The 18,027-nt window shown below is 41.2% G+C and overlaps 1 protein-coding gene across 2 annotated transcripts; it reads left to right on the top strand.

Moving 5' to 3' along the window:
* Positions 1-1,095: 1,095 nt before the first annotated feature.
* tefb (TEF transcription factor, PAR bZIP family member b) lies at positions 1,096-16,052 on the top strand. 2 transcript variants are annotated; one of them, XM_039826068.1, is made up of 4 exons: positions 1,096-1,431; positions 8,927-9,475; positions 12,034-12,251; positions 13,186-16,052. In XM_039826068.1, exons 1-4 carry the CDS (start codon positions 1,326-1,328, stop codon positions 13,399-13,401), a joined length of 1,089 nt encoding a protein of 362 aa, XP_039682002.1. In that variant the 5' UTR covers positions 1,096-1,325; the 3' UTR covers positions 13,402-16,052. The 2 variants fall into 2 exon arrangements, with proteins under 2 accessions (XP_039682002.1, XP_039682001.1); XM_039826067.1 differs by lacking the exon at positions 1,096-1,431 and adding an exon at positions 7,141-7,850.
* Positions 16,053-18,027: the final 1,975 nt, after the last annotated feature.

Genomic DNA, 18,027 nt, shown 5'->3' with positions numbered 1-18,027 from the left:
GTGGTGATATTTTGAGCCTTGTTAGTGGTGTAGAAATAGCGATTTTATTCTTCCAGTGCCCCGAATGCCTAGCGTTAAGCTAATCAGCGGTTTGCGCTAGCTTGTTTCAAGCTACATACACCATGATGATTAGCATGAAAACATATCCCAGAGAAAGGTTGACTCGGTACACGTGTTATTAACCCCTAGGTTCATTTTGCGCCGGAATTGTCCTTTTAACCATACATGGACCCTTTTGTGTAATATGACCCATGTGACATTCACACACAGTGTTGTTAAAATTGTTTTGTTCTTTTCCCTTCTGTTTGTGTCCTGTTTGAGCAGGGAATATTAATATCAGCACTGTCCGTTCACTAAGAGAGGCTGTTCAAGGCCTTAACTGCTCATTAAAATACTCCCCACAAATGAGTGCTCAAAGTCTCAATAAACATTGTATGTTCAGTTCTGTACTCTAGCAAAGACGATGAAGATGTATTTTTGGTGGTATGATTTGACTTTGTGTATGTTTATGTAGAGCAATATGTGTGTTATTATGGTTCAAAACATTGTCACCCTAATAGTGTTGCTCAACAAAATGAACAAAGTGAAGCACGGTTTGTCTAGTTAAACCTGTGAACTTATTTTATTTTTTAAAGATTTCTTTGGGCATTTCAGTATTTAATGGAAAGGACAGCCATATATGAAAGGGGGGAGAGAGAGAAGGGATAGACATGCAGGAAAATTGTCACAGGTCAGACTCGAACCCTGGACCTTCTGCATCGAGGCATACACCTCTTTGCATGTGTGCCTGCTCTACCAACTGAGCTAACCCAGCCACAACCTGTGAACTATTTTACTTGTAATGTATGGAGGATTTTCACAATGTGGTATTGCTAATATAGTTCCTCAAACGCTTCAAGTAAATACAATGTTTATTGTACTTTAAAGCATCACCTTTTTGGTGCACTACTCTAATAGGTCACTAGATGGCGTGGGGCGCTCACGTGGACCTGGCCGGGAGCCTCCTCTTGCTTGCACGTGCAGAAATGTGCTGGCTGAATAGGGTTGTTGTTGTCCTCCTGTCAGAGCCCGCCCCTGCTTTCTCATAGGCTCTGCGGTGTGACTGACAGGCGCGTGCTCAGCTGTCGTCAAATCAACATGTCGCAGGGGGCGTGGCTTCCCATACAAGTTGTTTTGGGTTTGAACACATGCAGGCGGCCCTCGTGATGTGACTTGCTGCAAAGTTGGTTAAAAGTGACCGACTCGGCTGCTGGTTCACATTCTGAGCGTTTCTCATTCAGTTGGACTCTCTTTCAGACATCAGATACTTTCACAGGTTGGTCATCATGTCAACTGCTAACCAAATCCTCTTTGGAGATGGGAGCGACGTTCCTGATCTCCTCAAGTCGTTGGCTGACTATCCCTTCTCCTTCCCTCCCTTTGATGACACCGGTAAGAACATGGGATAGGATATTTACCTATAGATGTTTTTATAACATTACAGTAGGTGTATGAAACCCATGAACAAAATAGGCATACCTTTTGTAATTACTCATGGATGGAATTATAATGAAAATTTTAGTGAAAAAATGATTCACCTTTTTGCTGGGGACCCCTTGGAACTACCTCAAGGACCCCTGGGGGGTCCCCGGACCCCACTTTGGGAAACACTGCTCTAAAGTATTGTAGGTGCAATTTGAAGGGACTTGTACTCTAATATTATTGAGTCATTTTATGCTACTATACTTCTATGCCACCACATTTCAAAGAGAAATGTACCATTTACTCTACTGCATTTATGTGACTAAACATTTTTGCAAAGTAGCTAAAATTAGCTTTAGCTCAACCACTAACCACATCACCAGTAATCCAATCAGTGACCATTCTGCTGACTAATGAGTACTTTTACCTTTTGAGGCTCTAAGTAGTTTTATTAAAAGTTCTTAAGTGAATTTAAAAATGCAGGATTAATATTTTTACATTGAGATATTGCTACTCTCCAGACTAGAATCTCATTCTATATCTATGGTCTGGAGTCCTGTTGATACACAAGCTTCAATTTTTCAGAACTGAGTGTAGTTCCATCAATGAAGAAAACAGGTAATGCAGCATTTTTTATTTCTATGCTCGCCGCAGACGCCCAGTTCGTATAATATTACAACACTTTTCATCAGTTGGCCATAGGCTCAATCTCATTCAATTGTGTTAGCTTCTCCAGCGATAAAGGGACTACAGACAATTTTAATAATTTAAATGAAAATCTTTGAGATTAAGCAAAAGATCCCACTCCTGCTGCAATTCAGGAACTCCTCATTGTACTAATTACTGTAGTAAAGGTGATCATCGTCACCCTGTTGCAGGTTTAGGCCTATATGGAAATGTGGCCAGCTGCACTCAAACTGTGGAACAAGTGATCAAAGGTATGAGCCGCTTCAAGTCAGCACACTGTGTGCTGTTTCTCCATGCAGTAACAACACAGCAGCCTGCAACTGATGCAACCGCACTGAAACAGTCCTAACTCACGGTTTCATCACATCATTAGTTTCTTTGTGCACTTGGTTCTTCTATTGTACTTTTTGCTTACTTGCTTCTTTCGTTAGATGATTATTTATTTCTTTGTGGCATTTTGATGCGATAGTTGACAGTAGAGATAGAAGGGAATCATAAGGTGAGACTGACTGGAATCATATGCAACAAAGGCCCCCAGCTGTACTTAAACCAGTTCACATGTTATAGACCACTAGGCCACAGTAATAGCCCTTTCTTTCTTTGAGTGTTTTTTTCTTCTTTCCGCAGACCGGTACTGCAAGTGTCAAAATGTTAATACATTACGGTCGGTTTACTGTAAATGATCCACATCCAAGTAAAAGTGACCCTTAAATAACTTTGCTAAAATGCCCTTTTACTATGCTGCCAACATATTTAATTATTAAATTATAAAAATATTTTTGCATTCGCTGACCTAATTTGCTAATTAACTGCTGGTATGCAAATTAAGTATTTGGAAATGGCTGTATAAACTCTTAAAGGGCCCTTAATCTGCAGGGCTGATGCTTGTTCAGGGTTGATGGGATTGGGCGGATGGGCCAGTGGGGCCCTGACCCCCCGCTAGACAATGCTGGGATTGAGATTCAGCATGTAGAAGACCGAAGAAGACAACTGACCTCTTGTTTTTGGTACATGTATGAAATGTGCACATTTGTGTCATTGGAAAACATATATCCAATGTAGATAAATAGCATTATTCATAAAATGACATTTACTTGCGCTGCCAACACTGATCCATTTGCTGCCGTATTTGCTACTTGTGCTGACATAATAAGCCAGAAACGAGATGTGCAGAATTTTTGCAGTAAATTGCACAATATTAACGTAGAGCAGAATACCATTAACCAGCATGTTTCGAGCATGACAAATTGCATCTCTGTATTGACAGTCGTGTTTGTTGTACCTGGTAATAATATGACATGACACCTCGCTGTCTGCCCTTCACGGTCATTGCAGATAATTTTTTCTTCGTGTGATATGTCTTACAACGCCCAACAAGGCGTGAAGTTCAGGAGAGAAGCTTCAGATCCTCATTTGCCCCGGAGCCGTGCGTCGAGCACACTGTGTTATCTCGCCACGCTACATGCTCGTACTGTGGTGTGTGTTGGTAAAAATTGTAAAACAGCAAAGCCCCTCCTCCTTTTAGAGAGGACACTGAAATAATACGTTCTTAATATTACAAATTAACGTTCTGTTAAAACTCTTGTTTGGCTTCCATAGATTGAATTTAACGTTCATTCAGCAGAACGCAAAGAAAACTTTGTACATATTTAAAGGTCCAGTGTGTCACTTGTTTATTATCTAAATCTGTGTTGTCACAAACTTGTCCTTTTTCATGAATATTTACCACCACCATCAATTCCAAGTATTCCTTTTGGCTTAAAATGTTACATTTGCAACAGATCCTGTTGCTCTACACAGAGACCAGTGAAGGATATCAGAAGTCTCTTTTCCGGTGCTGGCTGAGCGTTACTGAGCAGCCTCCAACTGAGCTTGAAGACGTAGATGTGACGTGAGCAACCTGTCTGAAAGTGTGAAGTCTTCTGGTAGCTGTGCCGAGAGAAATCTCAATCATTCCCAATCTTACAGAGACGGAGAGCAGTAGGTATATGTAAGGAGATAACATAGACACAGGCTAATTATTGCTAACTAACATGCTAGCTAACATTAGTAATTAAACTTAAACAGCTCATGTAAGTCCAAACTGCCTGCGAGCTTCTCCTGTACTATACGGTAATTCCTCTACTATGCGACAGTAAATCGCATGGTTCTGACACAATCGTTAGCCTATTTTTATAAAAGCGTCTGATACGGAGCCATAACGTGAGGTACAAGGTAATGGAGCCTTTTATACATTGTCGTGTTTCTTTAGAAATAAACAACGGACAAATAGAGTCTTTAAACGCTTCAGATGTAAAGTTATTCGCTGTCAAAGTGACGTCAAAATGAATGGGAGTCAATGGATTGCTAACGTTGCAGCGTGGTAGAATAGCGCTCTATAATGTAATGCTCCAATCTGAAGTACTGCTGATTCTGTGGTTTCACATGATAAACTCACAGGTGCTGCTAATGCTGCTAACGGGTATCATAGCTTCCCGGCCCCGGCAAGTTTGAATAAGGAAACATGGAGGACCACACGTATTCAAAATCCAAATTTCAGGAACAGGAGTCTTCTTCTTCTTCGCCCAGAAAAAGAAAAAGGAGATTGAAAAGAGCAAGAGACCGGCTTTTTGAAGCGTGAAGGCTACCGTAGCTGTAATACGTACTTTGAACTGCGTGGCGCGAGAGAGTTGATTGCGATATATGATCTCAACGCTAGATGGGAGAACTTCCCACACATTGGACCTTTTAAACAAAAGGGGGACCACAAGGCCACCCCATATCTCTGAGCTACTTTATGAGAGTAAATATAATGTTTCCGTTAATGTAAACTGACAGCAGAGGGCACTGAGAAGTGTTTATTGTAAGAATTACGGTGTAATTCTCAACCAGCGGATGATTGCATGTTTTGCACACAGCAGACTTGAACCCAAGGCTTGTCTTGTTTTTTCAACAAGCTCTGCAGGATATTTAGCAAGTAACGGAACTGTATACTGTAAACTTTTACACAAGTACAGGTGAGGTAGGCTAGGCCTACTACATAATTGAATCAATGTTGGTGGGTTATTGTGCAACACGCAGCCAGACTGCCCGCGATATTCATCATTTTCACAAACAGGGAGTCTCAAGCTATGTGTACCAGTTTCATACTAGTGTACATAGTCATTCTATAAAGTAAAGTTTGGTGTTTTCTATTGGGTTTATGCTTGAACATTGACAAAACAAAGTCATCTCAAAACAGTTTGTTATGCAAACTAAGTGACATTTTAACTGGATTGCAGTGTACACTCTATGGTTTAAAATAGATACGTTTCAGAGAAATTTAAGTATGCGGTTTCCTGTGCAGCACTCGCAGAGCAATTTGCTACCGTGCTCGACGGTTGATAGGCACCGTGGATGAAGTAGCAGCAGCCTCTCGGTTGACTAGCTCAAAGCTGGGTTTTGACCTTGTCAGTGGCGTTTTCAACCTTTTAAACCACGAGTTAGGGAGATACAATTTACCAAAAACACAATTGACAAGTTAAATGGATTAAAAAAAAGAGATGTATTTTTATTTTATTATAATATGTATATATATTTTTTTAATACTTTGAAAATTGTATCGAGTTTGGTTTAGGGTAGCAGCTAACGTTTATTTTCAAAGTCAATTCATCCGTTGATAATTTATCAATTAATCGATTAGTCTAAATGTCAGAAAGTGGTGAAAAATGTCGATCAGTGTTTGCCAAAAGCCCAAGAGATGACCTCTTCAAATGTCTTGTTTTGTCCAAAAGTCAAAGATCTTCAGTTTACTGTCAGAGGTGTGAAGACACTAAGAAAAAAATAAATCACATTTAAGAAGCTCGAATCAAGAGAATTTTTATTTATTATTTTCATAAATGACTCAAACCGACTTAGGGCGATTAATTTAATAGCTGACAACTAATCGATTCATCTTTGCAGCTCTAGTTTGGTTTGTGGCAAGTCAAAAATGTTCTCGTGTGGTACTCACGGATTTAGACTAGACTTATTACTCAGTAGGCTATTTCAAAACTCCTGACCTTAAATGTAACAGGCATCACATTATTAGGTGGTAGCCGCATGTAACTGGCTTCAATCAGTTTGCATGTATATTCCCCATTCCTCGACATTTTCAATTCAAATCAAGTTAAAATAGCTTTTTGTAAAGACACTGGTCGTTTCTCTGCCTATAGTGCACCATTATAAATAGATAAGAAAACAGTACAGCAGTCTTGTCTTCAATCCCGAGGATAGTTTCCTCTCCGCTGGGACAGTTACAGCACACAGGGCATTTTGTTGACCGTGTGGTTATGGTGAATTGGTGAAAAACACAGATTTGGTGTGATTACGAGTGTGCTGTGCGGTTTGAACATCGTGTTCCTGAAATTACACATACCCTGATGAAGAGAACGAGAGACTGTCGCGCGCATAACGGAAACGTGAGATTATGATGCGAATTTCATTAGCATAAAAATTTACTTCGTTAACAACATAGCCTACGGTTCAGCGAAATAATGGATGGCATTGAGTTCAGACCGGTTCAAACGTGACGACGAGGCTACAGATAACGCATTTTAGAGGGTTACTTATAATAGTTTTGAGGGCTATAAACATTCTTTAGCTAGTCTATGGTTATGTGGTCCAAACTATCGTTTTGTCAGGACATAAAAACGAAAAATTATATTATTAGAAAGACACGTCGTAAGGTTGGTATTCTGAGTTGTCTTGTGAACTCTGTTACCTTTGGGTCGCGTGCCAGCTGTTCAAACGACGGGCGCGTGACCGCCTTTCAGAATAGCCCGCACGTGCTAAATATCCAAAGCTACGCCCTTTTGACAGATTGTACTTTCACGTGAGTAGGATGAGGGAGGGGGCACGTGTTTTGCCACGAGTATTTTCGCACATAGGCTACACATTGGTGTGTGTGTGTGTGTGTGTGTGTGTGTGTGTGTGTGTGTGTGTGTGTGTGTGTGTGTGTGTGTGTGTGTGTGTGTGTGTGTGTGTGGTTCAATCTGTGGTCATGATGAAAGTGTGCAATGCTTCAGCTGGATGCTCCTCGCATCCTTTCCACGCAGGTTAATTGTATGCGCGAGTACAGCCGTGACACTTCCCACTTAAACGGTATTAATATGCTGGCTGCATGGGACTGTATGTTCCTTTTGCAGCTTACGTTCCGTACATCCTTTTCTATAGAAAGAATTGAATCTCTACGTGGAGTATGCGGTCCTAGAACCACTACAGGAACAAAGGAGAGCGCCCCGTGTACTCTGTGCAGTCACATTAACATGGACGGCACTGTCGACCAATCAGATTCTAGTATTCCACGAGTGGGCGGGGAACGTACTCATGAATATCCAACAAGCGCACTCGGTCGGCAGTGGCACAGAGACCTAGGCGTTCGTGTAGTGTTGTTTTTGCATCCTAAAAGCGTTGATATTGACAGACAGGCCTGAAGGCAGCACTGGTGGAGAAACCGTTCGCGTCTGTGCCTGCAGCTTTCATTCATTCCCCGGTGGAGAACGCCGCTCCCGGTACCGTTAGGAACATCTCCCCCTGTTTGCTCGAAGCTTAGCGGCGAACAATGTCTGGCAAAGCAGCGGTGACAGTGGCGCTCAAGCCCAGCGGTAACGTCGTTAAAGCGGATCCGCAGAAGTCATACCCTTTCGTGTTAAAGAAGATCATGGACATCCCTCCTCCCAACATCCTGGAGGAAGGCGACGACGGTAAGATCAAAACACGAAAACGAGCGCTCCTTTTTGGTTTCTCCCTTATTAATTAACGGCGAGTTTGTTGACTGTTTTGACGCTTACATACTCAACTACATGTGCACAATCCTCAAATATGCGCCAAGCGTCGTTAATTGTATTTGGATGAAATTATGGCTGTTAATTAAGGCCGGGTTAGGACGGTCACGCTTTATGTTGCACCGAGCCAGATTGATCCGAGGCTGCAAGAAAAGAACAAAAAGTTCCAACTCCTCTCTGCTGCTCTCAAAGCACCGCACACCCACTGGGAGGACACTTGAAGACAAAGACACTACTTGACTTTTCATTACACACATCGGTTTAGTGTTATTTGGTCCCTAGTTTGTGTGGTGGTGTTTGGTGGTTGGTGTTGCATGTGTGGAACAAGCAGCTAGGGCTCTTTCCTGTTTTTCTTTTTTTTTGCCTTTAGGCTACTCGTCTACTTTCTGGTTTCCTTCTGCATTTTAGTCCATCTAGGCATCTACTTTCTTACTTTCAACCTCACTGACGGGCTCTTTGGTTTTAAACCTTTTTTTTTTTTTGTCAGATGTCACAACACCACCACACACTCCCAATTAGCTTTTCCTGTGTGTACACCTGTCACTCTCTAAAGAAGGAGGTATTGAAATTAATCAAATAATCAATGCATCAAATCGTGGACACGGATGATGCTGCATCGATAATCGTCCGGGCCATAATTGATTATTTCTGTTTACAATTTAATGTAAAGTAGTCTCTTTACATATTCTGTTATGTTTTGCACATTCAAGAAGTGCCATGTGCTCAGTGCTGTATAGTTTTATGTATCCAATTTATTCAGTATTGGAGCACTGCAGAATGTTTTGTCTTTGAAGCTTGAAAAGCTATGAATTAAATATCCTGTATGGCTTTAATAGTAAAAATGTATTTGATGCATCGAAATATCGAATCGAATTGAATCGCTGACATGATAATCGTAATCGAATCGGGAGATCAGTGGAGATTCACACCTCTAGTACACAGGGACAGGCAGCCATTTATTTAACCACTGTTCCCTCATCTTTCCTTTAATGCAGAAATAGAGAAAGAGAAGCTGTGCTCATCTGAGGATGTGGAGGGAGGCGGGGCTGGAGCAGCCAGTGCTGGTGGAGGCTCTAGAGGAGGCATCAGCGCCGGTGGTGGTGTAGGGGTATCGGCCTCCTTGACCCCAGCCATTTGGGAGAAGACCATTCCCTATGACGGGGAGACCTTCCACTTGGAGTACATGGACCTGGATGAGTTCCTCCTGGAGAACGGGATCCCTGCGAGCCTGGAGGAGGAGGAGCTGCAGAAGACTCTGGCCTCGGTGGGACTCAAAGGCAAATACGTCCCTAAGGTTACTCCTACCGCTACTACTGCTACTACTTCTGCTGCAGCCCCTGCCCCTGCCCCTGCCCCCACCTCGGCTTCAGCCCCCTCCGTCCCCGCCACCTCTACGGTCACCTCCGATTCAGAGGAAGCGGTGACAGTCACTACGTTACAACCAGCCAAGCTAGAAGAAGAGGAAGAGGAAGAGGAAGGACAAGAAGAGGAATCTTTGTCTGAGGAGGCAAGAGCAGAAGTGGAAGTGAAAGAGGAAAAAACAGGTGAGAAAAAGTTTTGGGATATACAGTTCCTGGCTATATATTTATCATATTTCAGAGTACTCATACTTTTACTAAAATGTTTTTTTTAAATTCTTCTTGAATGTTCCTTTTTTTTTTTTGAAGGTCCCATGGCATGAAAATTTCACTTTATGAGGTTTTTAACATTAATATGCGTTCCCCCAGCCTGCATATGGTCCCCCAGTGGCTAGAAATGGTGATAGGTGTAAACCGAGCCCTGGGTATCCTGCTCTGCCTTTGAGAAAATTAAAGCTCAGATGGGCCAATCAGGAATCTTCTCCTTATGAGGTCATAAGGAGCAAGGTTACCTCCCCTTTCTCTGCTTTGCCCGCCCAGAGAATTTGGCCCACCCATGAGAGAGAGAGAGACATCATGGCTTTCAAACGAGAAAAGTGACAGTTGGTCAAGGCCACACCCCCACCCTCCACCTTGCCCCCCCTCTCTCCTCCTCAATAGCTTCAGACACAGAAATGGCACATCCTAAGGAAAGCTCATTGTAGGACTGGCTCTAGTGGCTGTAATTCTGCACCAAGGCTGAATTTTGGGAAAGAGACTTCAGATACAGTATTAGGGGACCACTAAGGTCTATATAAAAGAGACTTCAGATACAGTATTAGGGGACCACTAAGGTCTATATAAAAGAGACTTCAGATACAGTATTAGGGGACCACTAAGGTCTATATAAAAGAGACTTCAGATACAGTATTAGTGGACCACTAAGGTCTATATAAAAGAGACTTCAGATACAGTATTATGGAACCACTAAAGTCTATATAAAATAGACTTCAGATACAGTTTTAGGGGACCACTAAGGTATATATAAAAGAGACTTCAGATACAGTATTAGGGGACCACTAAGGTCTATATAAAAGAGACTTCAGATACAGTATTAGTGGACCACTAAGGTCTATATAAAACAGACTTCAGATACAGTATTAGTGGACCACTAAGGTCTATATAAAAGAGACTTCAGATACAGTATTAGGGGACCACTAAAGTCTATATAAAATAGACTTCAGATACAGTATTAGGGGACCACTAAGGTCTATATAAAAGAGACTTCAGATACAGTATTAGTGGACCACTAAAGTCTATATAAAGAGAGATTTCAGATACAGTATGGGGGGGGGCAAAAAATTTTAAAAAAAGAAAAAAGAGAAAAAGTTTAAGGGGCCAAAAAGGGTTATAAAAAAGCATCCAAAGAGCACCATGTCATGGGACCTTTAAATCCCCCGTTACTATTGGACTCAATAGTTTTAGAAAAACAGTTCCTGCTGGCTGAGATTCTTAAATTCTGTAGGCTATCTAGAAGCTGAATACTTGACCCTGAAGTATGCCATTTGTTTCAGCTGTCGGTGTAAGGGTCTTTGTCTAGGTGTAGCTGTACTGTGTACTTTTAGCTGCTCTAGCCTTGTAGACACTAGGGCAACATTAACCCTCATGTTGTCCTCCGGTCAAATTTGACCCTCTTTTTCAAAAGTTTCTATATAACAAATTTGGGTTTAATTCAAGCAAATTGCCCAAAAATAACATGGATGGTTCCATGCATGAAACAAGGGTGTGATTATCCAGCAACACACATTCCCTCAGATCTTAACTATTAGTCAAAATAATTCATAATATCTGAGGGGTTTAAACTCAGAAAATAGGTATAATTTCATATAAATGAGGTATAATGACCATGAATTCCGAAAATAAGTGTAAAAACTAGTGGTAATAGGTTGGAATAAAGTTGGCTGAAGATGTACGCGGAACTGGGTGATAATTTTTTACTTTATGCTTTGTAAACAGGCAAAACAGACCATAAAAAGTGCATGGTGGATGGGAGAGCGACACAAGGGTTAACTAGCATTGAAGACAAAGACGCTACTTGGCAGAACGACATAATCCTGACATTTAAACCCACGCTATATTTCCGTATGTTTGGAACATGGCCTGCATGACGGTCCCCACTAAACATCACTGTGATCTGAACCTTGCAACAAATCAGCTTTGTTGAGAAGAAAAAAAATCACATGACCTGTTGACTCAGCTACAACCAAAAATCTATGTAAAGTGTCAACTTTACAAAAGTCAACTCTTCCTGTCCCTTACAATGTTCCGTATATATTCTAATATCTGTAACTGTATATAGGGCTGCAAATAAGGATTCTTTTCATAAGCAATATCTATTATTGTTTGGATTATTTGATAAATAAGGAAACATGTCTTTCATCGTTATCAAAGTCATGTTTTCAAGCTGCTTACTTTGACATTAACAGTAACCAGAAAAATGGTTATTTACTTGACAGGTCCCATAAACTGTAACAGTATTAGTGCTCAAACCATAAATTAAGTAAGCACAAAGCAGTCTAAACATGTGTGCCATACATCCTACTGTCACTTAATCTCCTGTGTGCTAATGTATGAAGAGAACATTTAGGCAGCAGGCAGTTTGGTTTATCACACGCATTCCTATACCCGAAAATAAATGTAGGTAGTTTTGATTTATTGGAGTGGCCTCTTGTATCCAAGCTTACTTTGTCTCTCCACACCCGTAGATTGTATCCCTGTAGAACGTCGCACTCCCTCCCCCATCGACCCAGAAGCCATCGAGGTGGACGTTAACTTCCAGCCGGACCCCACGGACCTGGTCCTGTCCAGCGTGCCGGGGGGAGAGCTGTTCAACCCGCGCAAACACAAGTTCTCTGACGAGGAGCTGAAGCCGCAGCCTATGATCAAGAAGGCCAAGAAAGTCTTTGTTCCTGATGAACAGAAGGTAGGCCAATTTAAACACGCGTGTGCAGTGTCTTCTGGGTACAAACACATTTGTCTGTTCCAAAAACGGCAAACTGTCAACAAATGACGACTGGGAGAGTTACTCCGAATTCTTGTAGTCGGGGTCACTGATGGCTTCTGGTCATAAAGATATATAAATGACATAGTGGCCGTACAATTTGTAATTGTCCTTCAATGTCCTTCCAGAAAAATGCGGAGTTTTCTTAAAAAAAATGCGATGGAATATGCTATATGATATTTATGCAATTTTATGCAATGAAATTGCGGGAACTTGCAAAAACTGCCGTTTGATGAAAAAGACAAAAAAAGTGATTACCCCCCAACACCCTGCTTTTTGATTATGTTCACGTCGCGTAATTATGTCACTTCATAACGTTCCCATGGCAACAGGGGAAAATGGCTGCTCTTGTGTGAAGTAAACGCAACATTTTTCAACTTTCTGCTTTCTATCTGTGACTTTTTTTGCAACGAAAATGCAGGGATTATGAAATCGTGCAAGCCCCGCATATTTTGCGTGGAAATCGGCAATTTATGCGGCGAAAGTGCGGCGTATTTGAAAAAATGAGACCCCCGCATAAATATGCGGACTTCGGCTGATTTATGCATTGAATTATGCGATCGCATAATCGCGTTTTTCTGGAGGGGCTGTTTAATAATGAAAAACCGTTAACAATAAAGAAGTAAACATTACGTTTACTACAAAAAAGGATGACTAAGTGTGATTCCAGTTGGACTCTTGGTGTTGTGAACACAGTGGTGGATTAGAGATCAAAGATGGGGGTGGATGTGTTCACAATACAGATGTTCGTTTGTTTTCAATCCCTCGTTAATGTTGGTTAGGTTATGGTCAACTCTACCTCTCCTGTTCTATCTTTTTTTTTTTTCTTCATTCACCTTCACTGTCATTCCCTCAGGATGACAAATACTGGTCCAGGAGAAAGAAGAACAACGTGGCAGCGAAGCGTTCGCGGGACGCCCGGCGGCTGAAGGAGAACCAGATCACGGTGCGCGCCTCCTTCCTGGAGCGGGAAAACGCGGCGCTGCGGCAGCAAGTGGCCGAGCTGCGGAAGGACTGCGGTCGCTGCAAGAACATCCTGACCCGTTACGAGGCTAAGTACGGTCCGCTGTAAAAAAACAAAAAAGAGAAAAGACAAAAATGAACCCTCTGAAGAAAAATCCACAAATTAGCAATGAGACAAAAAGCAGAACTCTCTTCCCCGCAGTATTCAACACAGACACAAACCACCAAGGAAATCAAAATGTCGCGCTGTTGTCTTTGCCGACCTCCAGTCACTGTGTCGAGCTCCAGCGATGCTGGAGTTGTGGATACGCGCTGGCAGGCAGTGAGGCATGATGGGAGTGGTGGTCACAGGAAGGCCTGTGGAGAGCGCCTGGCTCCTACACTCAAGAGAGGAAGAGGACGATTGTGGACACTCCCATGGTCAGACACACATGGAAAATCCGGTCCGTCTCAAGACAGTTTTCGAGAAAGTCAGGAAATATGAAAAGAGCAGTCTGGTACAAAAGAATCCCAGGCTTTTAAAATACTACACAAATCCGTTTTTATCACCGCACACAGCACTTCTTCTTAGTGGACCAAAGCATGAGTAACGTCAGTTAGAAGTCCTGTATTTAGAACGGTGCACTCTTGTCGTCCGTCCCTTATATTTCCTTGTGTTGCACCTATGTTTGTGTCTGTACTTCCTTTCAAAATACTCCGGCTGAGGCTCGGACGATAGCAGGATAGATGAGGAACAGATGAGTGCACGGGTAAAAGAGCAGGGGACAGATTCGCGGTAGCACTTCCAGCCTGAAGAGAAAGATGGCAAAGACCTCAGGTCGGCAGAGGAGAAAAGGATGAGAGTCCGTTAGTTCTTCCTTTTTTTTTTTTTTTTTATACCAATGACACAAATGCAAGGTCCACAGTACATAAAAAAAAATTGACAATATTTACAAAAGTCTTATAACCCACATGCACACCAAAACTGTATACTGTATATAGTCATCTCCCTGCACCACATAGATACAGTATGTGCGTGGATCAGTGTGTAATCCATTTTTGCACTTTCTCTTAAAAAAACACAGTATGTAAAGATTACAGATTACAGTGGTGGCAGGTAGATGCTTATTTTATTTTATTTTTTTATCCCCAGAGGGAAATTCACATGAGCCGTACACAAACACAAAAATACACTGAACAAGGAATAGTGCAGGGAATCTAATAACAAAATCAAAAACACAATCCTTCAACGAACTTATTTACCACCACCACCACCACCACCATTGGTAGTACACAGTAGCTCATTAGGGGGGAAAACATGCATGACCTACAATTTAAAGCTACTTTTCTACTAACCTTAGATCAGCTCCCAGAGCCTCAAACAAGATGTTGTTAAAGAAGGCAGACTTTGGGTTTCCTTGAAGGATGATATTATATAAACGACGAGAGAGCTGTAGTTTCTCTTGTAAGTTTCCGTTTGAAGAAGGCATATGTCTGGTGATCTGCAGGGCCCTCACAGGTGGAGGGGTATGTTCATGCGTAGGGATGTTTATTTTACTGCCCGCTGCAGGTAGAGGGCGCTAGAGCCACTGCCTGTCTGGTCGTGGTGTAGTGATGGCTGGAATTGGTTTTTAAAAAGACAAAAAGATTTTCGCCAGGCCCAAAGTCGACTGCTTCTAAACCTTGTAAATAAAAGCCTTGTCTCATGGTCTTTACTTCCTAAGACAGGGGTTCTGACTGTGTCTTTATTAACCCAATACTATTCCTTTTTTTAAAGAGTGCTGTACTTATACCGATGGTAATAATGCATCTGTTGATTGTGATGTACAACGATACGTCAGATAATTCTATTTCCATTGAGGAACAATACTAATGAAACCAATGCAGGGAAAAATAAATGGATAGACTGTGCTTTTGGATGTTTGTTTTAAAAACAGATTTATATAGATTTTTCTTTCTCTATAGACATACAGCATGTGTCTGAACATACAAAGGACAGGGCACACACTATTATATACCTCATCCAACACTTCCTGTTTTGAATAATTCAAAGTTTGGCAGGGCAACAAAGTGGTGTTGGTTGAAGCAGAGCGCACAAAGGAAGCAGCTTAGTTCCATTTGGCAAAAAACCTTGACTCCCGAGTTGATAAATTGAGTTCTTTTTGCTAAACTGGTCTGAGTCTGTGACTAAATTAGTGAATACATTACAGACTGTTAATGGGACTCTATATCTTAAGTGTCTTTGGCTGATGCACATTTTGTGACCGGCCTGCGCTCATAATCGACATAATCTTGGAAAGAAAATAAATGTGGCAATAAATAATGTGTTACGTAATGCTCGTTTTCTTTCAGTGATGATGTATGTACAATTGTTAATGATGTACTAAATAGAAATGCCCCAAAGTCATTTGTGCTTCCAGTTTAGATCCTCTGTAGTCTAGGATCCTAATGCATGAAACCCAGTAAACTTTGTCTTTTTCTTTTTCTTGAATATTTTACACCAAGTGTACTTATGTCTGTGAACCATCACTAAAAACAACATATGTTTTTGGATGGGTAGGTTGATGGTCTCTTGTACAGTTCTGTCGAGAGAAAAAAAAAAAAGCAGGACATCTTTGCTATGATGTCCTGTGTTTATGACTTTATGACTTGCATAATAGCTCCACCTATCCTTGTGCAGCCAGTGCTTGATCTTGGGGCGAACATCAGCTAAAAAACGGCATCTTTTGATCACTGTGTGGATTGTTTTCTATTTACTAAAGATTGCTCTACATCTAGATACACTGGATCAGTTGGTGATTTCGTGTTTTCTTGGTGGATTCTGTGTTTTCAGTTTCCTGTAGTGTAAGACATTTCTTAACAATGTGTTTTATGTTGCATTGACATTCAAACTTGGCATTGATTTTTATTATGCTGTTTTATACATCAATGTGGTTGATGAATGCAAACTTTTAGTTTTTTTAACTAAATTTAAAAAATGTTCTGCGTCAGGCTGACTAAAGGAACTGGCCCAGAGAGTATTTTAGAAGACAGATATCAAGATTGTTGATAGTAGTGCAAACCGTATGTAGCATCCCTTTTCTTTAATGTGAAGCACCTCATGGAACAGGCTTGTAACTCAAACTCTCAAACCTGCTCCTTGTTGTTCAGCAGGCTGTAGATGATCCACTTCATCACCAACCTGTGCCAACAATTGGAAAAGAAGATAATAGCAGCAGCAGTGGTTTAGATCTGCAGCCATCTGGCTTCACCTACAGACAAAGATAGTAACAGCTGCTGCACTTAAAGGGTAACTACTGTTTTGTTTTTTTATTTGTTTTTGTGTCTAAGTGACTGATGGGAACAACAAGCTTGAAATTGGTCCAGTATTAAGCGAGATCGCTGCAGTCGGCTGTGGCGAAACAAGCTACAATGTTAATTAACAGGGCAATTGTCCAGCTTGTATTTACCTTCACAAAAGTGCTCATTTTGCCACTGACAGGCTCAGATTGTGTGTGAAGTGTCTGACAACATTATGGAAAGGATCCCTTCAGAGAGAGACCTTTTAAAACCTCTGAGACGTTTCTGTTTAACCTGAAACAGCTCTGAAGTCGCTAGCGCTAAACCCACCAGACTCCATTTTAAAAAGCAATATTTTTAGCGTGTATAGAGCCAACATATTCTCACATGTAAATCAGTCAACTGTTTATTCCAAACAAAACTAGAGTTGTGATGGTTGGAAAAGTGGAAAGACGACCCATAACGGCTTTTCATAGTTTTTTTTTGTTTCTGTCGACTTTGAATGAAGTGTATTTGATGCTAAAATTGCTGTTTATTTACATGGAGTCTGGTGGGTTTAGCAAATGTTTTTATTTTCAACAAAAGGATCTTACTCTTTAACAGAAAGGTCGACCTCCTTAGAAATCCTTTCCATAATGTGGTCAGACACTTTGAATAATAATCTGAGCCTGTCAGCGGCAAAACAAGCACTTTTGTGAAGGTAAATACAAGCTGCACAGTTGCCCCATTAACTCACATTGTAGCTTGTTTCGCAGCGATCTCGCTTAATACTGGACCGATGTCAAAGATTGTTGTTCCCATCAGTCACTTAGACACAAAAACATAGGATGGTTGAAAAATACGGTAGTTACCCTTAAACAGCATGCTTTTTCCTTTAGCTGAGAATTATTTTTGCTTGTTAAAAAAATATATAAACATGATTGTTTCACAGCGTCAGTAACATTAACCTCAATGTGTGAAAGCTTTGTCAGGCAAATTGAGCATGAAAGTGTTGACTGAGCTGTCCAGAGTGAGACATTTTAGCAACCACAAAATCATAACATCTGCCATCAGGATGGCAAGTTCAAAAAATTCACACAAAAAGCATATATTAAAAAAAAAAAAAAACTGCAGTTGTAATACTCTGCCTGCAGGTGGCACAGGTTTAAAAGTGCTATTGTTTCCCCTGCCTGTAGGTGGTGCAAACTATCATCTACCACTGCTGTTTTCAGCTTGTGGCCTGGAACTGTTGGCACAGGGCTTTGGGTGCTGCGCATCAATGACACAATGTCCTTGTTTGCTATTCAAAGTAGCTACAATACGCCTGAAGAAATGTTAAAAAGTCTATTGATTTTGAACGTTTCGCTTTATTTTCTCTTTTATATAAACCTATGTTTATTGTTCGGTGTTTTTGTATTGTCCTAACCATGTATAGAATACATGCAACTGCAGTACCACGTCCTAATTGTATCTTGTATCATGCAATTGAAATAAATTG

This window comes from Perca fluviatilis, chromosome 15 (assembly GCF_010015445.1).
Source record: "Perca fluviatilis chromosome 15, GENO_Pfluv_1.0, whole genome shotgun sequence".
Taxonomy (NCBI): domain Eukaryota; kingdom Metazoa; phylum Chordata; class Actinopteri; order Perciformes; family Percidae; genus Perca; species Perca fluviatilis.
Note: the sequence above shows the minus strand (reverse complement) of the source record. Positions and strands in the feature narration are given on the sequence as shown.

What these genes read in the sequence shown, in the direction of transcription:
- tefb (XM_039826067.1), top strand. Translation starts at nt 7,709, where the DNA reads ATGTCTGGCAAAGCAGCGGTGACAGTGGCGCTCAAGCCCAGCGGTAAC. An exon ending in CCTGGAGGAAGGCGACGACG is followed by an intron (nt 7,851 to 8,926) that starts GTAAGATCAAAA and finishes CCTTTAATGCAG; the next exon opens with AAATAGAGAAAGAGAAGCTG. An exon ending in TTGTTCCTGATGAACAGAAG is followed by an intron (nt 12,252 to 13,185) that starts GTAGGCCAATTT and finishes TCATTCCCTCAG; the next exon opens with GATGACAAATACTGGTCCAG.